The sequence below is a fragment of the Salmo salar genome, chromosome 24, assembly GCF_965601325.2.
Source record: "Salmo salar chromosome 24, fSalSal1, whole genome shotgun sequence".
In the NCBI taxonomy this organism is placed as follows: Eukaryota; Metazoa; Chordata; class Actinopteri; order Salmoniformes; family Salmonidae; genus Salmo; species Salmo salar.
The window spans coordinates 4,078,461-4,103,457 of NC_138314.1; the positions used below are offsets into that span (position 1 = coordinate 4,078,461).

The 24,997-nt window shown below is 42.3% G+C and overlaps 1 protein-coding gene across 2 annotated transcripts in view; it reads left to right on the forward strand.

The window, feature by feature from the left end:
* nos1 (nitric oxide synthase 1 (neuronal)) overlaps positions 1–24,222 on the forward strand; it is a 69,849-nt gene extending 45,627 nt beyond the window's left edge. Inside the window, exons 11-29 of one of the 2 annotated variants that reach the window (XM_014171241.3) lie at positions 1,034–1,135; positions 1,394–1,588; positions 1,776–1,861; positions 2,813–2,957; positions 4,072–4,176; positions 4,312–4,370; positions 4,821–4,937; positions 6,010–6,184; positions 12,001–12,136; positions 12,262–12,340; positions 12,512–12,708; positions 12,998–13,167; positions 16,245–16,455; positions 18,565–18,652; positions 19,018–19,139; positions 19,395–19,543; positions 20,705–20,899; positions 21,548–21,666; positions 22,217–24,222. In XM_014171241.3, coding sequence (XP_014026716.2) covers positions 1,034–1,135; positions 1,394–1,588; positions 1,776–1,861; positions 2,813–2,957; positions 4,072–4,176; positions 4,312–4,370; positions 4,821–4,937; positions 6,010–6,184; positions 12,001–12,136; positions 12,262–12,340; positions 12,512–12,708; positions 12,998–13,167; positions 16,245–16,455; positions 18,565–18,652; positions 19,018–19,139; positions 19,395–19,543; positions 20,705–20,899; positions 21,548–21,666; positions 22,217–22,232 — 2,466 coding nt within the window. In that variant the 3' untranslated portion in view covers positions 22,233–24,222. The remainder of the gene's footprint in view (positions 1–1,033; positions 1,136–1,393; positions 1,589–1,775; positions 1,862–2,812; positions 2,958–4,071; positions 4,177–4,311; positions 4,371–4,820; positions 4,938–6,009; positions 6,185–12,000; positions 12,137–12,261; positions 12,341–12,511; positions 12,709–12,997; positions 13,168–16,244; positions 16,456–18,564; positions 18,653–19,017; positions 19,140–19,394; positions 19,544–20,704; positions 20,900–21,547; positions 21,667–22,216) is intronic. The other variant, XM_014171242.3, reaches the window with a different exon arrangement.
* The last annotated feature ends 775 nt before the right edge of the window (positions 24,223–24,997 follow it).

Here is a 24,997-nt window from a genome sequence, read left to right on the forward strand (position 1 = left end):
ATTTTAAGTGTTTCTAAAATCCCCAAGGGAAAAATGAATAGCTCGTACTGTGGTGCTCTATTGCAAGAGGTTACAGCCTCCGGAGGGCCTAAAGGCTCAATCTACCAGAGGTATGGTTACCTCTTGGGCACTGTTCAAGGGCATCTTCTTGCAGGAGATTTGCGATGTGGCTTGTTGGGCATCCGCTCCTACTTTTATGAAGTTCTACCGACATCACTGTGCCTTCATTGGCGCATACTTTTGATTTGATTTACTGTCCTCAATGCCTCTGAGGGTTAATATTGAGAGAGCATCGTAGAGCATGTGTGATACAGGAGTTGGTCATATCCCACAGTGAGATGTTAAAGCAAATAATTGAAAAAGAACGTTGATATTATGAGTGAGACATCTCACTCAAGCTGGGCGTCATTGTCAAAAATCCATATCGCGATAAATTGCCTGAATTGATGCGTTAACAATACATAAAGATAAGTTTATAACATTAATGTGCACCATTTTTTTTTGTCTACTACTAGTACTACTACTACTACTACTACTACTACTACTACTAGTAGTAGTTTGGTGGTTGTAGCTATCAGTTGTCCCATTAACAATTACCCATATTAGCAAACTTATTTAATTTCAAACTTCACATTTCTTTAGTATAGGCTACTTATCGTAATGAACGATATCAGCAAAATGCCTGCGATAAGTGATCGGTATGGTCGGTGTCGATCATTTTGGGTTTATTGTCCCAGCTCTACATCTCACCACATTCCCCTACTCACAAGAGTGTAAGGAAGTTTGGTACGCTCAAGAATGATCAGAGGGCAGGCGAGTGGCTTTTTAGTATGAGGGGAGAGGCTCCATCATTTCACCACTCGACCTGTTGGTCTCCAACAGATGTGTATAATTGGTCTTTCAAGCTACTTCTGGTGAATCCGCATAGTGCGATATCTCACTCGTAATATCAGAGAACCGGGGTTACGCAAATAACCTTAAGTTATCAATAACAGTTATTGTTATTACAGTATTGTCTTGCCCTCTCCAATAGGAAGTGGCCAGTCTGATGGCTCTGGATACCAGAAAGACCTCTTCTCTATGGAAGGACCAGGCACTGGTGGAGATCAACATAGCAGTCCTCTACAGTTTTCAGGTGATTGCCAAGTGTTCTTGTATTGTATTATCTGCACATTTGTAGACTGTATATAAATTACAGCCTAAAGCATTATTCTTTAGAAGTCTTTACATTATGTTAGAAATTGTGGAATCTCGGCACCCAGAACCAATGTTAAGGCTGTCACGAGGGACGAGAAATAAAGGTGAAATAGTATGTACTACTAAATGTCAACCTGAAACAATTGCAATGATTGAATTCCTCAGACAGGAACTGATCACCATTATATGTTTCCAGTCTTCTAAGGTAACCATAGTGGACCACCACTCTGCCACAGAGTCCTTCATGAAGCACATGGAGAATGAGATCAGGGTGCGGGGGGGCTGCCCGGGGGACTGGGTCTGGATCGTACCCCCAATGTCTGGAAGCATCACCCCAGTGTTTCACCAGGAGATGCTCAACTATCGCCTCACGCCATCATTCGAGTATCAGGTGAGGAGGAAGGAGAGTTTGTATGGCCAGGTCAAAGTAAAATATTTTCTAATACTTTAGCAGCGTATTTGACATACAGTATGTATTTGACCCCAGGTTTGGATCAGAATATGTCCTTCAAATGTACAGTAACGCCATCCACTGACCTGTATGTTAAGACTGTTGTAACTATGTCTCTCTGCTACAGGCTGACCCGTGGAATAACCACGTGTGGAAAGTAAACAATGGGACACCCACCAAGAAAAGAGCCATTGGCTTCAAGAAACTGGCCAAGTGAGTAGAGAGAGAGAGTATTTTCATTATGCCTTAGGACAACATTATGCTTAACCTAGATTGGGGTCAGAGGTCGCCCATGCAGTCCTGCTTGCTTTTATAGACTGAAGTGCCCACTTGTTTCCTAGTCCTCCATTTGGGACTAAGAACTATGACTAAACATAGCATGTTAGTGATTTTGTATCTTATTAGCTCCACTGTAATGTCTAGAGTTCTCGACAGCCATGGAAATGTATTGTACATGTTGTCTATTTATAGTCTTTGTAATATCAAGACTCTGGATTATTCACTACACAACTAGAAATAAAATAAAAAATCCAAAACAGAGATTTATGGTTTTTCGGTTGAAGGGTACAATTATATTATAGGGCGGCCAGCTGGTCACCTTTCTGTCTGTTTATCCTCCATTTGCTCTTATTCTTCTTTTGCCACTCGTTGAATTGGATGAGATGAGGTAGTGGTACAGACACAGGGAGGAGAGGAAGCTGATCTACTCAATGGTGTAATTCACTCAATCAACCCCAAAGGGAGTAATCAGAACAATGGTGAAAAATAAGCGTTTAGCTTTTTTTCTTTCTTTCGTGCGTTGGGTGGGTTCTGAGCTATTATTGGAATTGCCCCGAGGATACGACGAGCTATGATTGCCATCCGCTGTTTAGTCATGACATGCAGCACTGCCTGTCTGCTCGAGCGAACCACACGAGCGCGGAAGGAAGCTAGTAAGCTACAGTAGGCATCTGAGTTTAGAAGACTTTGGGGGGGGGGTGTAAGAAGGTTGTGGTGTAACAAGGTCTGTTTTGCCCTTGATCACTGGTGCCTATGATTTAACTTCAGTTTTTTATTTCTGGTTACGTGATATAAAACCTTTCATGAATGAACCATTTAAAAATGTTTATTTATAGCCATTTTATTATGTTGTGAATTATAAATGTATTGTCTCTGTGTGTGCAGGGCTGTGAAGTTTTCAGCCAAGCTAATGGGCCAGGCCATGGCAAAGAGGGTCAAAGCTACGATACTATTCGCCACCGAGACCGGAAAGTCTCAAGACTATGCAAAAACCTTATGTGAGATTTTCAAGCATGCCTTTGATGCAAAGGTAACTTTTTTAAATATTTTTTTATATAGCTACCATACAAGTTGAATTTGAGTTGATGTGTCATGTCTATTTTTGATGCGATCTCGAATAGAACATAAAAAGGCCTACTTCAAAACATCCCCCTTAACCGCTTTTGAGATTTTGAAGCATGCCTTTTGAGGCAAAGGTAAACCACACAGTTTGACTGAGTTTGTGTCATGTCTTTTTTGGACTTTCTTGAATGACAAAGCTGAGGCCCGCAGATTTGAAAAAAGCGAGGAGACAGTTTTCACACCAAGAAGGCGAAGTTACACGGAAATGTGTCTTTTGTCACTTTCCCATTCCCTCTCATGCAGCAAAGCGCCAGGGGACACAGCGATGGAATCAACCCAGCCAAGCGTTGAGCTGTAGTTTAAGATAAGATCATAAAACACTGCGGGCTGTGTAAATGTGTTTGAAAAAAAATCACAATAAAAACACACAGCTCTGCGGCTCTCAATCATCTAGTGTTTCCCTCCAGGACATCACATCTTCTGTTTCTTCTTCCTATTTGTTAATGTAATCAATCATACGAGAGGAAAGGATCTTCTTGTACTTGAGTCAGACAGGCAGATGCAGAGCGGATGAATGACTGGGCTGGGTTGTGCATTTCCTCTCTTCCTCCCTATCATCTTGTCCATCCCCTGTTTCCTCTCGTTCTCTCGGCATGATGGCCCGTAGGCATGAAGGCTGCTAGAGTCAGATGGCGAGTCTGATGCCTGGGTGTTAATTGTATTGCGGCACATTATCACCTTGTTAATGCAAGTAGTGTTCATTAGATACTAGTGCTCTATGGACTCAGGTCCTGGGCTCATGACCGTGTGGAATGTTTGTGGTCTTTGACAGAGGAGGGAAGGGTTGAAGAGAAGTTACTTCCTGGTAACTTGAAATGTTTTGATTTGGTTTTGTCCTTAATGTCTCTGTGGTATTTTGGTAACACTGAGTATTTTTTGGTCTTGAATATCTGCCGTTTTTTGTTTGTGGGAAATTTTAAATGCGTTTTCTATTTTGTTTAATTTCAAAATGGCTCTGGTTCACATCACAATGATGACATTGCGTCATGAAATGTGGACATCTTGATTGACACACTCCACAGGTGATGTCAATGGATGAGTACGACATGGTGGACCTGGAGCATGAAACACTTGTGTTGGCGGTGACCAGCACCTTTGGCAATGGAGATCCACCTGAAAATGGAGAGGTATGATTGACCAGTACTGTGTGTGTGTGTGTTTAATTCACACAACTACAGTATATACCATCTGTATTTTGGTTACATTTACATAAGGTAAACCTGCAAGCGATTGACTGAGTGTGTTTTTGTGTTTGTGTATAGAAATTCGGAGCTGCCTTGATGGAGATGAGACATCCAACATCTAACACAGAGGACCGAAAGTGAGTGCCCATTCAAACAGAGCATGTTTTTATGGTATGTGTTCCAAATGACACCACATTCCCTATATAGTACACTACTTTTGACCAGGGCCCATAGTGGGTAGTGCACTATATAGGGAATAGGATGCCAATTGGGATGTAATCATGGCTGCAGTAATCCTCAGACATCCTCATACAGATTCACAGCATTACTTCTCATCACTTAACTGCAATGGATTTTTTTTGTGAGAGGGAGTGTACCATCTCTTACCCTTGAGTAAGACCATTAACCCCTAAAATTGCTCCAGGGGTGCTGCACTGCGACTGACCCTGTGCTCCTCCAAAAATGGGTGTTTGTTTTTTTGCCTGGGGTTGGGTGGAGAGCAGAAGTATTTGTCTAATAATGGACTAATAAAGTACTATTCTATACTGAGAGTGTACTTGTTGTCCCTGTATCTGCCTCTCTCTCAGGAGTTACAAGGTGCGTTTCAACAGCGTGTCCTCCTACTCAGACACCCGCAAATCCTCCAGTGACGAACCTGAGACCAGGGTCAACTTTGAAAGCACCGGACCCCTCGCCAACGTCAGGTAGAGTAAGCAAGCCCAAGATTATGTCAAACAAAATCTGATTCGATTGAAGGGCTAGATTCTATCAGATCTGCACTAGGTGACACCTACATAGGGGTTGTTTTGGCATCGGAGGTGGAACTGCGTTAGGTGGAACTGCGTTAGAGCTATCAAATCCTATAATAGGGAAGGGAGTGGTTTGTGACACACAAGCAGCCACTCACCAATAATTACACCTACAACACTGCCAAAACATCAGCTATGGCGATGTTGGCCAATGCGTCTTAAAGCAAATTCTGCTTGAATCTAGGCATAAATATATATTTTTCGCATGAGCAGAGTTTAATAGGTTAACAAAACATCCAGACATGTGAGTACAGGTGATAGCCAAGGTGTTTGAACTGAGGAGAACTCCTAGGACATGTATTCTTAAACCTGATGTCTTTTGATGGGTGATGGGAATGTCTCCGTTTACCATCACCACCTCAGTGTTTCCGAACACAGACGGGACATCTGGTCCAGATAACACATAAACATCCCTTTATACTGCCTGTCTGTATAGAGTTCTGTAAATACTGAGGAAGGAAGAAAGCTCTTTTGATCAATTCCCTTGTATGTAGATGGATAGTGATTTGACAATTTCAAACACAATACAACCACGCATTTAAAATCGTCAAAGATGACACACAAACGTTTGAAAAAACATATTTCCATTGTGGTCCTTTTAATTAAATGGTTCAAAAACTTTGCCAACATAAACATAGCATTCCTAGACTACACAGTAGACCTAGCTTACTAGGCATACATATTTTGGTTACACATTTGACACATAACAAAACAAAAGACAGGATGACATTGTCATAGCCACAGAGTATGACTCCCTCAGTAGATCAGCAATCTCAGACTCCTAAACTGAGTTTGATGATGGTGATGCAGTTGATGCCAGGTGATGGTGATGTATGGTTGTCTGAATCAAATCAGTGTGTCTTTGCATGCCTGTGTACTTGTCCTTCTCTCTCTCTCTCTCTCTCTCTCTCTCATTCTCTCTCTCGTTCTCACTCGTTTTTTCTTTCTGTTCTTTCTCTCTCTACAGGTTCTCAGTGTTTGGCCTTGGCTCAAGAGCCTACCCACACTTCTGTGCTTTTGCCCACGCTGTGGACACGCTGCTCGAGGAGCTGGGGGGGGAGCGCATCCTACGCATGGGGGAGGGAGATGAGCTGTGTGGCCAGGAAGAGTCCTTCAGAAACTGGGCCAAGAAGGTTTTCAAGGTGGGGTGACTGGGCGTTTCCTTATGGGGCATATAACGCACACGCATGCATGAACATGTAATGCACATGCATGAATATATACTGCTCAAAAAAATAAAGGGAACACTTAAACAACACATCCTAGATCTGAATGAAAGAAATAATCTTATTAAATACTTTTTTCTTTACATAGTTGAATGTGCTGACAACAAAATCACACAAAAATAATCAATGGAAATCCAATTTATCAACCCATGGAGGTCTGGATTTGGAGTCACACTCAAAATTAAAGTGGAAAACCACACTACAGGCTGATCCAACTTTGATGTAATGTCCTTAAAACAAGTCAAAATTAGGCTCAGTAGTGTGTGTGGCCTCCACGTGCCTGTATGACCTCCCTACAACGCCTGGGCATGCTCCTGATGAGGTGGCGGATGGTCTCCTGAGGGATCTCCTCCCAGACCTGGACTAAAGCATCCGCCAACTCGTGGACAGTCTGTGGTGCAACGTGGCGTTGGTGGATGGAGCGAGACATGATGTCCCAGATGTGCTCAATTGGATTCAGGTCTGGGGAACGGGCGGGCCAGTCCATAGCATCAATGCCTTCCTCTTGCAGGAACTGCTGACACACTCCAGCCACATGAGGTCTAGCATTGTCTTGCATTAGGAGGAACCCAGGGCCAACCGCACCAGCATATGGTCTCACAAGGAGTCTGAGGATCTCATCTCGGTACCTAATGGCAGTCAGGCTACCTCTGGCGAGCACATGGAGGGCTGTGCGGCCCACCAAAGAAATGCCACCCCACACCATGACTGACCCACCGCCAAACCGGTCATGCTGGAGGATATTGCAGGCAGCAGAACGTTCTCCACGGCGTCTCCAGACTCTGTCACGTCTGTCACGTGCTCAGTGTGAACCTGCTTTCATCTGTGAAGAGCACAGGGCGCCAGTGGCGAATTTGCCAATCTTGGTGTTCTCTGGCAAATGCCAAACGTCCTGCACGGTGTTGGGCTGTAAGCACAAACCCCACCTGTGGACGTCGGGCCCTCATACCACCCTCATGGAGTCTGTTTCTGACCGTTTGAGCAGACACATGCACATTTGTGGCCTGCTGGAGGTCATTTTGCAGGGCTCTGGCAGTGCTCCTCCTGCTCCTCCTTGCACAAAGGCGGAGGTAGCGGTCCTGCTGCTGGGTTGTTGCCCTCCTACGGCCTCCTCCACGTCTCCTGATGTACTGGCCTGTCTCCTGGTAGCGCCTCCATGCTCTGGACACTACACTGACAGACACAGCAAACCTTCATGCCATAGCTCGCATTGATGTGCCATCCTGGATGAGCTGCACTACCTGAGCCACTTGTGTGGGTTGTAGACTCCGTCTCATGCTACCACAAGAGTGAAAGCACCGCCAGCATTCAAAAGTGACCAAAACATCAGCCAGGAAGCATAGGAACTGAGAAGTGGTCTGTGGTCACCACCTGCAGAACCATTCCTTTATTGGGGGTGTCTTGCTAATTGCCTATAATTTCCACCTGTTGTCTATTCCATTTGCACAACAGCATGTGAAATGTATTGTCAATCAGTGTTGCTTCCTAAGTGGACAGTTTGATTTCACAGAAGTGTGATTGACTTGGAGTTACATTGTGTTGTTTAAGTGTTCCCTTTATTTTTTTTGAGCAGTGTATATAATACCAGTCAGAAGTTTGGAGACACCTACTCATTCAAGGGTTTTTCTTTATTTTTACTATTTTCTACATTGAAGAATAATAGTGAAGACATCAAAACTATGGATTAACACATGGAATCATGTAGTAACCAAAAAAGTGTTAACTTCTCTGGGCTAGGTGGGACGTGACCATCCCACACTATTCAACAGCCAGTGAAATAGCATGGCGCGAAATACAAAACAGCAAAAATCGCATAATTTCCTTTTCTCAAACAATCAACTATTTTACACCATTTTAAAGATGAGACTCTCGTTAATCTAACCACATTGTCCGATTTCAAAAAGGCTTTACGGCGAAAGCATAAAATTATATTATGTTAGGACATAAACTTCACAAGAAAATCCACACAGCCATTTTCCAAGCAAGGACATGCATCACAAAAACCAAAAGTACTCATCATAAACGTTGATAAAATTTACAACAGTCATTGAAAGAATTATAGATACACTACTACTTGATGCAACCGCTTTGTCAGATTTCAAAATAACTTTACGGAGAAAGCACATTGTTCAATATTCTGAGTACATAGCTCAGCCATCAAAGCAAGCTATACAGCTACCCGCCAAGTTCTGGCATCAACGAAACTCTGAATTAGTATTATAAATATTCTCTTACCATTGCTGATCTTCGTCAGAATGCACTCCGAGGACTCCTACTTCCACAAGAAATGTTTGTTTTGCTCGAAATACTCCATATTTATATCCAAATACCTCTGTTTTGTTCGTGCGTCCAGATCACTATCCAAAGGCATAACGCGCGAGTGCAGTACCAGGGACGAAAAGTCAAAATGTTCCATTACCGGTCGTAGAAACCTGTCAAACGTTGTTTACAATCAATCCTTAGGGTATTTTTTACGTAAAACGTCGATAATATTCCAACCGGACAATAGCGTGAAAAATATCATTCAAGAAGAAAAAGGAGGGGCGCGCTGTCGGGCTCGCGCATCACCAAGTCCTTTGTCCATAGGAAGTCCACTCATTGACTGAGCTACTATTCTCTGCCCAGTAACAGGAGAATGATGGACAAGCTTTCTGAAGGCTGTTGACAGCCAATGGAAGCCTTAGGAAGTGCAATGTGACCCCACAGACACTGTAGTTTCGATAGGGATTCAAAAGAACTACAATTCTCAGATTTACACACTTCCTGGTTGGATTTTTCTCAGGTTTTTGCCTGTCATATGAGTTCTGTTATACTCACAGACATCATTCAAACAGTTTTAGAAACTTCAGAGTGTTTTCTATCCAAATCTGAGTATTAGGCAGTTTACTCTGGGCACGCTTTTCATCCGAAATCGAAAATACTGCCCCCTATACCCTAAAAAGTTAAACAAATCAACATATATTTTGCCTTGATGACAGCTTTGCACACACTTGGCATTCTCTTAACCAGCATCATGAGGTAGTCACCTGGAATGCATTTCAAACCTGCATTTGTCACAGGGGTCGTGGAATGGAGACCAAGACGCAGCGTGGATAGTGCTCATTCTTAATTCTTTAATGAATACACTTAAACAGCAAAATAACAAAACGACCAACAACAGTCCCATCAGGTACTCTAGACTTAACGGAAAACAACTACCCACAACCCCAAAGGAAAAACAGGCTGCCTAAGTATGGCTTCCAATCAGAGACAACGAAAGACACCTGCCTCTGATTGGAAACCATACCCGGCCGAACATGAAAACCAACACATAGAAATAGATAACTAAAACAAACCCACATAGAAACAGAAAACCCAAAATACATACAAAACAAACCCCCCTGCCACGCCCTGCCCATTCTACTATGGCAAATTACCTCTTTCACTGTTCAGGACGTGACAGCATTTAAAACCTGAAATTATTTTTCAACAGTCTTGAAGGAGTTCCCACATGCTGAGCACTTTTTGGCTGCTTTTCCTTCACTCTGTGGTCCAACTCATCCCAAACCATCTCATTTGGTTTGAGGTCAGGTGATTGTGGAGGCCAGGTCACTCTACTTCTTGGTAAAATAGCCCTTACACAGCCTGGAGGTGTGTTGTGTCATTGTCCTGTTGAAAAACAAATGATAGTCCCACTAAGCCCAAACCAGATGAGATGGCGTATCGCTGTAGAATGCTGTGGTAGCCATGCTGGTATAGTGTGCCTTGAATTGTAAATAAATCACTGACAGTGTCACCAGCAAATACCTCCACACCATAACACCACCTCCTCCATGTTTTACAGTGTGAAATACAAATGCGGAGATCATCCGTTCACCCACACCTTGTCTCACAAAGACACGGCGGTTGGAACCAAAAATCTCAAATTTAGACTCCAGACCAAAGGACAAATTTACACCGGTCTAATTGCTGTCCATTGCTCGTGTTTCTTGGCCCAAGAAAGTCTCTTCTTCTTCTTATTGGTGTCCTTTAGTAGTGTTTTCTTTTCAGCAATTCGACCATGAAGGCCTGATTTCACACGCTCTCCTCTGAACAGTCGATGTTGAGATGTGTCTGTTACTTGAACTCTGTGAAGCATTTATTTGGGCTGCGATTTCTGAGGCTGGTAAATCTACTGAACTTATCCTCTGCAGCAGGGGTACAGTGCCTTGCAAAACTATTCAACCCCTTGGCATTTTTCCTAATGTGTTGCATTACAACCTGTAATTTAAATTGATTTTTATTTGGATTTCATGTGATGGACATACACAAAATAGTCCAAATTGGTGAAGTGAAATGAAAAAAAAGAACGTTAGCGTCAGTGTAATAGCCCTGGAGCGGCCCCGGAGCGGAAAAAAAGAACTTGTTTCAAAAAATTAAAAAAAATTAAAACCTGAAAAGTGGTGTGCGCATATGTATTTACCCCCTTTGCTATGAAGCCCCTAAATAAGATCTGGTGCAACCAATTACCTTCAGAAGTCACATAATTAGTTAGATTGCACACAGGTGGACTTTAAGTGTCACATTATCTCAGTATATATACACCTGTTCCGAAAGGCCCCAGAGTCTTCAACAACACTAAGCAAGGGGCACCATGAAGACTAAGGAGCTCTCCAAACAGGTCAGGGACAAAGTTGTGGAGAAGTACAGATCAGGGTTGGGTTATAAAAAAATATCAGAAACATCCCTTTGATCATCCCACTGAGCACCATTAAATCCATTATAAAAAATTGAAAGAATATGGCACCACAACAAACCTGCCAAGAGAGGGGGGGTGAATAGTTATGCACGCTCAAGTTTTCCGTTTTTTTTGTCTTATTTCTTGTTTGTTGCACAATAAAAAATATTTTGCATCTTCAAAGTGGTAGGCATGTTGTGTAAATGAAATGAAATGAAACAATTCCCCCAAAAATCTATTCTAATTCTAGGTTGTAAGGCAACAAAATAGGAAAAATACCAAGGGGGGGGAATACTTTCGCAAGCCATTGTAACTCTGGGTCTTCCATTCCTGTGGTGGTCCTCATGAGAGCCAGTTTCATCGTAGCGCTTGATGGTTTTTGTGACTGCACTTGAAGAAACGTTTAAAGTTCTTGAAATGTTCCATATTGGCTGACCTTCATGTCTTAAAATAATGATGAACTGTCATTTCTCTTTGCTTATTTGAGCTGTTCTTGCCATAATATGGACTTGGTCTTTTACCAAGTAGGGCTATCTCCTGTATTCCCCCCCACCCCCACCCACCCACCTTGTCACAGCACAACTGATTGGCTCAAACGCATTAAGAAGGAAAGAAACTCCACAAATTAACTTTTAACAAGGCACACCTGTTAATTGAAAAGCATTCCAGATGACTACCTCATGATGCTGTTTGAGAGAATGCCAGGAGTGTGCAAAGCTGTCATCAAGGCAAAGGTGGCTATTTGAAGAATCTCAAATATAAGATATATTTGGATTTTGTTAACACTTTATTGGTTACTACAGGATTCCATATGTGTTATTTCAAAATATTGATGTCTTCACTATTATTCTACAATGTAGAACATTGTAAAAATAAAGAAAAACCCTTGAATGAGTAGGTGTGTCCAAACTTTTCACTGGTATTGTATGTATACTGTACACACACATACACACTCTAATGGTAAAGGTCTTAGTAATGGACTATACACAGCTATGAATACTTGTCCTTACAAGCGCCTATGGTTGTCTGTCTGAAGGCTGCCTGTGACGTGTTCTGCATTGGAGACGTGAACATTGAGAAGGCACACGATTCATTGATCAGTAATGATCGAAGCTGGAAGAAGAGCAAATTCCGCCTCACCTACACAGCTGAGGCCCCTGCACTAACACTAGGTAAACAAACAACAACACAAGTTAAACACTGTTTTTTGGGGTCTAATGTAGCGTCCGTAAACACTTTATAAGGCTTCCAAAGTCATATTACGGATGCTTCATATTGTGAATGTGTCCTCCAACAGCACTATACAGCATCCACAAGAAGAAGGTCTATGGAGCCAAGATCTTACAGAGTGAAAACCTACAAAGTTCCACATCCAAGTGGGTGGATTTTGTTACAATACTGTAGACTAGACTGGAGATCATTTTGAAATGGGACTTTTCTTAGTCTCAATCAGTTGTAGCAAATTGTACTTCATATGCATATTGTTACTGTATAACTCCAAACTGTACGATAGTTACAAACTGTAACCACAGTTCTGAATCCCCTAGCAGTCGCTCCACCATATTTGTTCGACTTCACACAAATAACGAGGACAGCCTGACGTACCAGCCCGGCGACCATCTGGGCATCTTCCCTGGCAACCATGAGGACCTGGTTACGGCCCTTATAGAGAAACTAGAGGATGCCCCACCTGTCAATCAGATCGTCAAGGTGGAGTTCCTAGAGGAGAGAAACACAGCCCTGGGTTAGTAGTCTACTGGGTCCTAGTTTCATTCTTAGCCAGCAATGAAAAATACCCTTGCAGACAAAAACTTGACCTTGGCCTGGACACCTTTGGGAAAAGAGGTCTTCTAACCTCAATGGGACTTCCTTGTTAAATACATCGAATAAAGCTGAGTTTGATACCAGATGCAATCCTCCTAAGTTATTTAGGGTAATGTAATACACAAAAAAGGCTAATACTGTACTATTAAAGTTTTGATGCATCTCTTCTGGTGTTTTTTTTAGCCTGTTTTATTTTTTTCCTTCTGAAGGTGTGATCAGTAACTGGCTAGAGGAGCCTCGGATTCCCCCATGCACCATCTACCAGGCCTTCCAGTACTTCCTGGACATCACCACACCCCCCAGCCCTGTCCTGCTGCAGCAGTTTGCCTCCCTCGCCACCAATGACAAGCAGAGGAAGAAGTTGGAGACTCTCAGTAAGGTAATGAAGGGTTTTAACTGTGTAGTTCAGTACAGTTTATATGAAGTGATTCAGTGTTAGAAATACTCATGCTACCGACCCTGGCTACTCTCCCCATTGAGCAGTAGACTGAATCCCGGTGACATCCAGCTGTTTACTACCAATATTACAAATTATTTATTGTGTAGACTGCTATTCTACTCAAAATAAAACAATGTGGGATGGAAGAAATTGGCCACGTTACCTACCGCTGGCGACATGAAATACAGCTGTCCAGTGGGAAGCAATTCACGTTGGGAAGCACCTTGATACAACACCGGTGCACTGGTCATTCGCACTGGCTAGTCATGCCCCCGGTGAGCAGTATGTAACGTTAGCTAATAATAGGCATGTGATGGTGACCAAAATTACAACTTTTCTCCCTCGCCCATCAAAATAAACATAACTAACTTTTACAAGTTCTAGCCACTGATGAAGGGGGAAATGCGCCAGGCTGTTGCTGCTGGCTAGCCAGCAGGGCGTGGTAGGTTTGTTTGAATTCTGAGCAGAGATAATGGAGAAATTAAGTTTATTTTTTATTTTTTACCATCTCTGGTCTTACTTCAGACTGTGGGTGTGGTCATTGAACTGTCATTCCAAATGTATTGACCAATAATAACAGATTTTTGTTCGCCCCCTTCTAAACCCCACCCCCACGTGAACATTGGTTCAAAAATGAAAGCGTAGGAAAAAAGTATTGTAACTGTAGAAATCTGAGTAGAAGAAAAGACCTGAGAAAGGCAATTGTAGGTGAGGAAAAGTTGCAAACAAAGCAAAGCAGATTGTTGTAAATGACACATGTATTCAATTGAAAAAGAAATCCTGTTTCCTATTTTTTTGCTTGCAATACCTGGATTTGTTTTTGTTTACAATTTTGACATTTTTCCTTACAATATTATGTTTCCTCTCAATATACACTGCTCAACAAAATAAAGGGAACACTAAAATAACACATCCTAGATCTGAATGAATGAAATAATCTTATTAAATACTTTTTTCTTTACATTGTTGAATGTGCTGACAACAAAATCACACAAAAATAATCAATGGAAATCCAATTTATCAACCCATGGAGGTCTGGATTTGGAGTCACACTCAAAATTAAAGTGGAAAACCACACTACAGGCTGATCCAACTTTGATGTAATGTCCTTAAAACAAGTCAAAAGGAGGCTCAGTAGTGTGTGTGGCCACCACGTTCCTGTATGACCTCCCTACAACGCCTGGGCATGCTCCTGATGAGGTGGCGGATGGTCTCCTGAGGGATCTCCTCCCAGACCTGGACTAAAGCATCCGCCAACTCCTGGACAGTCTGGTGCAACGTGGCGTTGGTGGATGGAGTGAGACATGATGTCCCAGATGTGCTCAATTGGATTCAGGTCTGGGGAACGGGCGGGCCAGTCCATAGCATCAATGCCTTCCTCTTGCAGGAACTGCTGACACACTCCAGCCACATGAGGTCTAGCATTGTCTTGCATTAGGAGGAACCCAGGGCCAACCGCACCAGCATATGGTCTCACAAGGGGTCTGAGGATCTCATCTCGGTACCTAATGGCAGTCAGGCTACCTCTGGCGAGCACATGGAGGGCTGTGCGGCCTCCCCCAAAGAAATGCCACCCCACACCATGACTGACCCACCGCCAAACCGGTCATGCTGGAGGATGTTGCAGGCAGCAGAACGTTCTCCACAGCGTCTCCAGACTCTGTCACGTCTGTCACATGTGCTCAGTGTGAACCTGCTTTCATCTGTGAAGAGCACAGGGCGCCAGTGGCGAATTTGCCAATCTTGGTGTTCTCTGGCAAATGCCAAACGTCCTGCACGGTGTTGGGCTGTAAGCACAACCCCCACCTGTGGACGTCGGGCCCTCATACCACCCTCATGGAGTCTGTTTCTGACTGTTTGAGCAGACACATGCACATTTGTGGCCTGCTGGAGGTCATTTTGCAGGGCTCTGGCAGTGCTCCTCCTTGCACAAAGGCGGAGGTAGCGGTCCTGCTGCTGGGTTGTTGCCCTCCTACGGCCTCCTCCATGTCTCCTGATGTACTGGCCTGTCTCCTGGTAGCGCCTCCATGCTCTGGACACTACTCTGACCAAAACATCAGCCAGGAAGCATAGGAACTGAGAAGTGGTCTTTTGTCACCACCCGCAGAACCACTCCTTTATTGGGGGTGTCTTGCTAATTGCCTAATTTCCACCTGTTGTCTATGCCATTTGCACAACAGCATGTGAAATTTATTGTCAATCAGTGTTGCTTCCTAAGTGGACAGTTTGATTTCACAGAAGTGTGATTGACTTGGAGTTACATTGTGTTGTTTAAGTGTTCCCTTTATTTTTTTGAGCAGTGTATATATTGGACCTTACAATGTTAATTTTTCTGTTTTAAAAATCTAAATGTTTAACCCTGGGTTGTTTTTTAAATCATTATTGGGATGCCATAGACTTAGCTCTTGTTGAAAATAACCTTGGAGTAGGTGAGTTTTGGCTGGCTCAGACGCCATGGAATTTAAGCCCCACGCCTGGTAAACCACAGCATATAGAAGAAGAAAAAGCACATCCATTGTGTTAAAAACGTTACATTGGCCAGGCGAGTAAGTGACTCACTCTTCATGGTTCAACTCATTCTCAAAAAACAAAAAAAGATAATAGAAATTGAAGGGAGGAGGAATAAAAAAAACAAACAACAAGCCACAGTGGGATCTTTAGCTACTGGCTGTCCTTGCTATTTCTTTGTCTGTTCAACTCCAGACCTGCATGGCACCCAGTGTCTGTGGGTTACACAAGGTAGTCAGGCTAAGTTTATGACTAAAGCCAGAAAGTCAAAAAAATATGTCAAGTCTATAATACATAATTTCATCACATCAGGAGAGGCATTAGATTAGCTTGTTGTGAGTGCCGCGTCTAACTGGAATATGTCTAACCTCTTGGTGCGTGGAGTTGGAGAAACAGCCATAATAACTAATTTTCTCTGAAGCAATACATATTTTTTGCCTGGCTCCTTACATTAGGGTATATTGAATGTACAAAACAAAAACATACCTCCTCTCCTCTTTCCTCTCCAGGGCTTGCAGGAGTATGAGGAGTGGAAGTGGTACAACAACCCGACCATGGTGGAGGTTTTGGAGGAGTTCCCCTCTATTCAGATGCCATCCACCCTGCTGCTGACCCAGCTGCCTTTGCTCCAGCCCAGATACTACTCCATTAGCTCCTCACCGGACGTCCACCCTGGGGAGATACACCTCACCGTGGCCGTGGTGTCATACAAAACCAGGGGTAAGGGCTGACTATTAGGCTTGGCTTAGAGGTGTAGAATGAATTGTGTGTAGATGGGGTATTGTGTGTAGATTTATGAAGAAACATTTTTTTTATCCATTTTAGAATAAGGCTATAAAAAATGTATATAAAACATCTTAAAAATCCTCAGCAATCTACACACAATACCCCATATTGACAAAGCAAAAACATGTTTTTAGAAATGTTTGCAAATGTATTATAACAGAAATACCTGATTTATATTGGGATTCAGACCCTTTGCTATGAGTTTTGAAATTGAGCTCAGGTGCATCCTGTTTCCATTGAGCATCCTTGAGATGTTTCTACAACTTGATTGGAGTCCACCTGTGGTACATTCAATTCATTGGACATGATTTGGAAAGGCACACACCCATATATATAAGGTCCCACAGTTGACAGTGCATGTCAGAGCAAAAACCAAGCCATGATGGCAAAGGAATTGTCCGTAGAGCTCTGAGACAGGATTGTGTCTAGGCACAGATCTGGGGAATGGTACCAACATTTCTGCAGCATTGAAGGTCCCCAAGAACACAGTGGCCTCCAAAATTCTTAAATGGAAGAAGTTTGGAACCACCAAGACTCTTCCTAGAGCTGGAAGTCCAGCCAAATTGAGCAATCGGGGGAGAAAAGCCTTGGTCAGGGAGGTGACCAAGAACTCAATGGTCACTCTGACAGAGCTCCAGAGTTCCTCTGTGGAGATGGTTGTTCTTCTGGAAGATTCTCCCATCTCAGCAGTACTCCACCAATCAGGCATTTATGGTAGAGTGGCCAGACGGAAGCCACTCCTCAGTAATAGGCACATGACAACCCGCTTGGAGTTTTCCAAAAGGCACCTAAAGGATTCTCAGACCATGAGAAACAAGATTCTCTGGTCTGATGAAACCAAGATTGAACTCTTTGGCCTGAATGCCAAGTGTCTGGAGGAAACCTGGCACCATCCCTACGGGGAAGAATGGTTGTGGCAGCATCATGCTGTGGGGATGTTTTTCAGCAGCAGGGACTGGGAGACTGGTCAGGATTGAGGCAAAGATTAACGGAGAAAAGTACAGAGAGATCCTTGATGAAAACCTGCTGCAGAGCGCTCAGGACCTCAGACTGGCATAAAGGTTCACTTTCCAACAGGACAGCGACCCTACGCACACTGTCAAGACAACGCAGGAGTGGCTTCGGGACAAGTCTCTGAATGTCCTTGAGTGGCCCAGCCATAGCCCGGACTTGAACCTGATCGAACATATCTGGAGAGACCTGAAAATAGCTGTGCAGCGACGCCCCCCCCATCCAACTTGACAGAGCTTGAGAGGATCTTCAGAGAAAAATGGGAGAAACTCCCCAAATGCAGATGTGCCAAGCTTGTAGCGTTATACCCAAGATGACTCAAGGCTGTAATCGCTGCCAAAGGTACTTCAAAAAAGTACTGAGTAAAGGGTCTGAATACTTATGTAAATGTGATATTTTAATTAGATTTTTTTTTATAAATTACCAAACATTTCTAAAACTGTCTTTGCTTTGTCATTATGAGGTATTGTGTGTAGATTGAAGGGGGTAAAAAATGATTGAATACATTTTTGAATAAGGCTGTAACGTAACAAAATGTGGAAAAAGTCAAGGGGTCTGAATTCTTTCCGAACGCACTGTAAGTGGGTTGACTGGACAATAACGTCTAAGATCTCTATTTTTGGACATATGCTTTAATGGTTTTGGGTTAATTGGTTTCTGTGTATATGTTTGTATTTGTGCATGCTATTACACTACATACATTTTAAGTAACAACAAAGATTATTTCTCATGCTTCAACGTGACTTAAATCTGCACCAATTTACCTCAACTGACAGTTAATAAACACAAACGGCTGGCGACAAGCATCTTTCTAGCTGTTTCTCTTTCTCCGAGATGCAATGTGTGAAGTGATGTGCGTGATGCTGAGAGTGATGGTTTAATTAGTAATTTGCCTACACTGGAGACAAACACCCTTTTAGCCCAGGGAACTGCATTATGTGTACTCTACTTCAGTGTTCGTTTGCGTGGTGCGTAGTGGAGAGGAGGAGGTACGCAAGTAAAGTGGATGATGGGCAATTCCCTCTTTTTCAGATGGAGAGGGCCCTATCCACCATGGAGTGTGTTCATCATGGCTCAACAGAATAGAGGCAGAAGAAATGGTCCCCTGCTTTGTTAGAGGGTATAAAACTTTGCTTCTTGTGTGTGTGATATTGCTGCATGATGGATTTTACTCGTTGAATGGAATACATGTAATTCTATGATTGTGGTGGTTTGGAGAATATCTTGGACTATAACAAATGTCAACATTGTACATTGAGTCATATGGTGTATTCATAGTATATGATTGCACCGTATATGATTCATATACAACATTGACACTGTGTTTGTATAATACAATCATTGAGGAAAAACGCTTTGATGCTAGTGCTATTAAAAATGGCCTGATTCGTAGCTTATATGGTGTTTTCTACAATAATTTTGTAAATGTATTTTTTATGTTATGTCTTCAATTGTAATTGGATGGAAAAATTGCTTTGATTGTAGTGCGCCTACATTCCGATTGCCAAAGGACCACAGAGCTCCGTGTATCCTAGTTGGTCCAGGCACTGGGATCGCCCCCTTCAGAAGCTTTTGGGAACAGAAACTTTTCGATTATGAACGCAATGGTTTGTTTATGTTTTAGAATAGGAAAAGCACTTACTCACCTGATCTTACTTGTATACGTATGTGTGGAAATGATTTGATAAGGACTTAAAAGAAAAGGAAAACCCACACACTGCTGCCAGTATCACTTGTGTTTATTCAACTTTACAGAGCTTGAACACATACATAAACACTAGTCTAGGTGACTCCAACATTGTAGTTCAGTGAAAGATGAAGTTAGGATCTGAACTTACAATGTAATGTGTTTGTTACTATAGGGATCAAATCCTGCCCTATGATCCTGGTATTTGGGTGCAGGCAGTCCCAGATAGACCACATCTACAAGGAGGAGACTATCCAGGCTAAGAACAAGGAGGTGTTCAAAGAGCTCTACACAGCCTACTCCAGAGAGCCTGGTAGACCAAAGGTACTGTTAACTTTAAAGATTTAGTTAGTCCATTTAAAGTCTACTAGGCTAACATATGAAATTGTTGTAAGATGGTCATACCAAGGATCATTTAGCTATTTGATTTGGAATTTTAGGACCCATTTAGTTATCCCCTCAAAAATTAAATACATTTTTTTGATGAAATATTGAATTTGGCGTTACTGCTATTAGCCCATAGAAATGCATCGAATAACAGATTCATACATGGAAAAACAAAGTAAAGTGTTATATATATTGTCACGTCCTGGCCAGTATAAGGGTTAATTGGTATTGTAGTTTGGTCAGGACGTGGCAGAGGGTATTTGTTTTATGTGGTTAGGGGTGGTGTTTTTCTAAAAAGGGCATTTGATTTAAGTATTCCGGGGTTTTTGGGCACTGTTTGATTTTCATGTATTCTATGTTGAGTCTAGTGTGTCTGTTTCTATGTTTGGGTTCATTGGGGTTGGGACTCTCAATTGAAGGCAGGTGTTGTCTATTTGCCTTTGATTGAGAGTCCCATATATGAGGGTGTGTTTGTCTTTTGTGGGAGATTGTTTTTGCACTGCGTTAGGATAGCCTGCAAAACTGTTGCACTGTCATTGTTTTTTTTTGTATAGTGTTCACGTGAGCAATTAATTAAATTCAAAAATGAACACGACATCCGCTGCGTATTGGTCTACATTTTCAGACGACGATTTCGCTATATCGTCAGAAGACGAAGAGCACAGACCATCCAAAAAACATATCTTTAGCTTAAACAGATTTTTATGGGAATGTTTTTATTATGCTAATTAAATTTCATCGGGGACACAAATTTACTCGAGGGTTAAACATGAAAATGTGTCTCTGATAGTAAAGACACAGCAACACAGACAGAGGTCATGTGGGAGATGTGTATGTGGATTTATGAATTAAAAGTGTGTACATCTCTATCCCTGTGTTTTTGTTTTCCCTTCACTCCTCACATGGAGCACCATTTTATGTACTACTATCCTCAACCCTGATGCACAATCACTACAATCTGTTCATTGCCTTCAACTGTCTATGAGCCTGTATCTTTCTCTCCCTGTTTATCTCTATATGATTTTATTAAATATCTCTATATGATTTTATTAAATCTCTCTCATTCTATCTCTTTCTTCCCCTATGTCTCTGATACAGAAATATGTGCAGGATGTGCTTCGTGAGAAGCTGTCAGAGACTGTGTACCAGTGCCTGAGGGAGGAGGGAGGACACATCTATGTGTGTGGGGACGTGGGTATGGCCGGGGATGTCCTCAAGACCATCCAGCAGATCATCAAATTGCAGGGAAACATGACACTGGAGGACGCTGGGTTCTACATCAGCAAACTCAGAGTAGGGACAATATGCTTCACTATATTGTACACTGTTAACTAACAAACTAACCAACCTGACGGACAAAACATACAAAGTAACTAAGTCAAGCAATTTAGATTTAGACCTTGAAGGTTCACTTTTTGAGATGACTGCACTCCTTATACCTACTTGTGGAGGATTTTCAGAATATGACAGACACATTCAGAATATTGTTCAGTTGGATTCAAAAGAGAACTGAAAGGAGGGCTCTTACATTTAACGACTCAAAGAAGGAGAAACCAAAAACACAACTTTCAAAGATTTTAATAAGCAATTTTAAACCACCAGACAACCAACTGTACAGACTGCATACTGTACATAAAATATTGAAATTGAAGGGTCACATGAGCAAAATGGCTAGGTCACTTTTGACTAAGCAGAGGGGTATATAATCAAACACATTTTGAAAGAGCTGCCTGCAACATAAAATGTCCAATTTATTGATCAACTAAGGAAAGCTTTTATCCAAGCCTTGGCGATTGAAACATTTTTTGAAGGCAATGCTGTACTGTACACTGCACATCACTGTATCTGTCTTTTTTTATCTGTCCACAGCTCACCACACTGAATCAATTGTATCTTCCTGTGCCCATCTTATCTCACAAATCTTATCATCTCTCCTCGCAGGACGAGAACCGTTATCACGAGGACATCTTCGGTGTCACGCTGCGTACCTATGAGGTCACCAACCGGCTGCGTTCAGAATCCATCGCCTACATCGAGGAAAGCAAAAAGGACTCTGACGAGTGAGTCTAGAGTTTTCCCCCACAGCTTCCATTCTGTTCCCTTCTAGTTCTTTCACGGCGACCAATTGTCACCAGGACATCTTTGATGTCTTTGCATGTTGTGCCATACCTGTAGGAGGGACCTGCATAGCTGTAGATACACTGGAGATACAGCCTCTGGTTTGATTTATGACCGTTTTCAAAATGCAGAACGGGTAACCATAGAAATCAGTTGAAAAGGGCTCCAACTCAACTAACCGGATTGCAGTGTTAGCGAGGGGCTCTGTTATGTTCTCCACTCACTCTGCGTTTGTGCTTTTAAAGATAAGAGCCTCCTTTTTTATTCATATACACTTGTCAAAAGAGGAGTGGAGAATGAAGGCAGACTTGCACAATGCCTCATTAAAAAGCTGCAAAATAACGTATGGCGGTTTGTATTGGCCAGCCACAGTGGTTCTGTGTGAAATGTCACTTGAATTTCTCAGTGTTGTGATCAAAAAACCCTCTGTGAGCTGGATGAGTAATGCCTGTAACCTCTCTCTCGCTTGCCCTCTCTCTCTGTTTCTGTCAGGGTGTTCTGCTCGTAGAACCATAAGTGGGGCTTCCGGATCTTTCTGATGTGGACCAATTGGAAGGGCCATATGCAGCAGTGGAGCAGGGAAATGAGTGACACTACAGCTGGTCGATAATACTGTGCCAAGTTTTGTACTGTACAAAATATTTTGGGGTTTGTTTTTGTTCTTTTTTATACCAGTTCTGCTTCGTCATGGTCAGTCAGGCTCTGCACTTAGTCTGTAGTAACGTTTGAAATATTTTATTTTACAGGAACATTGAGATGTTTTGTTAAATTGATGACTTTCTGATTTCATTATGCATCATAATGTGCACCCAGTATTATACCTGCCACTTTGTTGATGCATGAGCAAGATGAGAATATTAGTAAATAAATATATCATACTGTTTGTTAGCTATTTAATGTTAGTCAAAACCTTTTGCTAAACTTTTATATTTGCAGGACTACTTGTGGTACCTGGAAACAAGGTCACAATGCTTTGATTGGCGATTCAGTCTGAGTTCCATTCCCAACCAACTGATTCTGGTGTATTTCAGCGTATACAAGGCCAAACCCATGTCAGTCAGAGCTGGTCTAGCCTGCTTTGGTGTGTATTGTTCATAACTGAGATTCCAGTTTATTTTATTATTATTATTCTTTTTTTAAGGTTTTGTAAGAGTGTGGGAGAGAGAGAAATGGATGGAGAGAATGAAAGAGGGAGAGAACTAGATACAGACAGGCTATGCTCGGAGTGCAGTGAATAACTATGAACTGGATTTGGTTAACCTATAACCTCAACCTTCCGGCCACACGGTCATCCAAAACTACAATAGTGTTCAGACTCTCCTTGAAAGTCCATTAAAATGCATCTGCTCCTCTTGTCAGCTTTCTCTGTTTCCTGCCTGTCTGTCTCTCCGCCTGCCTGTCAGAATATACGTTTTCTCCCCATTTTGTGGTCTGGTTTCACAACAGTAACTGCATATAGATGTGGACGAAAGCCATTGAAATGTTTGAAATGTCATGTCATGCCATGGGAAAGCCTATGCATGTTTATCTCTTGTATACATTCTCATAACCAATATTTAAGTATATTACACATAAAAACAACTACGTATAATCTAGAGGGCTCTGCATCTTATAAATGGTATACAATATTATCAAAGGAAAAGTCCATGGTACATATCTGACTGCCTTCCTATTTATTCGCTAAGACCAAATGCTGAGGTATCGGGGTGCTGTCTGATGGCTTGAAAGTAATTTGCATAGTATTTACAATGGGAAAGAGTAAGGAACGGATTCATGATTTCAAATTAATCAAGAGGTTGGGTGTTGGGTTGCTATACTTTGCTGGTTCTCCTTGACCAACCATTACCATTTCCTTGCGATCTCCGTTTTTACCATCATTATAACCTTCCATGTAACCAGAGTTTTATATATGGCTATGTGTATGTAACTATCCATGTAAAGGAGCCCTGCAGTGTCTGTCTTATCACATCTGGATTTAGGGCAGAGTGGCGTAGATCTCATGAGGCAGAAATCTCAAATAGAAGAAATCTCAAATAGCAGAAATCTCATATTGACATCAGTGCACGAGTAGATGTGTTGCTCTATGGTTTTATCGTTCCTTCATGTCTGTCTGTCTGTCTGTCTGTCTGTCTGTCTGTCTGTCTGTCTGTCTGTCTGTCTGTCTGTCTGTCTGTCTGTCTGTCTGTCTGTCTGTCTGTCTGTCTGTCTGTCTGTCTGTCTGTCTGTCTGTCTGTCTGTCTGTCTGTCTGTCTGTCTGTCTGTCTGTCTGTCTGTCTTTCTCTCTTTCTCTCTGCCACCACCTCCCACTGCCTGCCACCACCTCCCACTGCCTGCCCACATGACTTGTGATGCTTCCACAGCTCCCCCTCACCTCCCTCCTCACTGAGACCTGACACCTGTCTGAAGGTCTGTCAAGTGCTGTGTGTGCGCGTGCATGCGTCCATGAATGCTGTGTGATAACCACTACAAAATACTAAAGTATTTTTGCGAAAACAAAATGTATTTGTCTCCATGTATTCTACATTCACTGTAACCATCCACTTAATACTTTCACATGCTCTTTGTCTTTGTTGAGAATTAAATGAACCTTCCTTCTGCCCCCCTGCACACACACCAACCTTGAACGCTACAGCATGTGTGCCCTCTGCAAACCCAAACAATTCCGATTTGTATTTTCAAGATCAAGAAATAGATCATACGGGTCATTGCTTTTGGTTGTTGTCATTACAATTCAACTATGTTGAGTTTACTTAATTATAAAATAAGGTTAAGGATGATATCTTAATTAAAAAGATATGTTTATTGCTGATGGGTTTTCGGCGCAAGCTCGTGTCAAAGCACTGTTTTTACTTTGTTTCCCACTTTTCACTGAGCATCATTTGAAGGCCATGCCTTTGCAGGGCTGCTCTGAGTCATGTTTCTATTCTAAACGTGTCATTGACATTTGTGATAACATTTCCAATGGTAACCAACTCCGCAGTAACCTGTGGCTTTTCTTTCTTCCTTAAGTACTTCCTTTGTTTCCAAACTAAAATGGCCACCAGCATGATCGAAACGTAATGGCTTTCTGTGTTCTGTCTCTCTGCTACTTACTGGCGCATATAGAGTACGTTTTTAATGGGGAACTTTTTTGTTTTTTTGGGGGGAGAAATAGGCAAACCTGTTAATTGTTCCTCTTGCTGAATGTTTTCTTCTTCCACATTATTTGTTTAAGCAGGTTTTGGGGGATTTCAAATGAGGGCTGCCAAAACTCTGATGTAAAATGTGCAACAA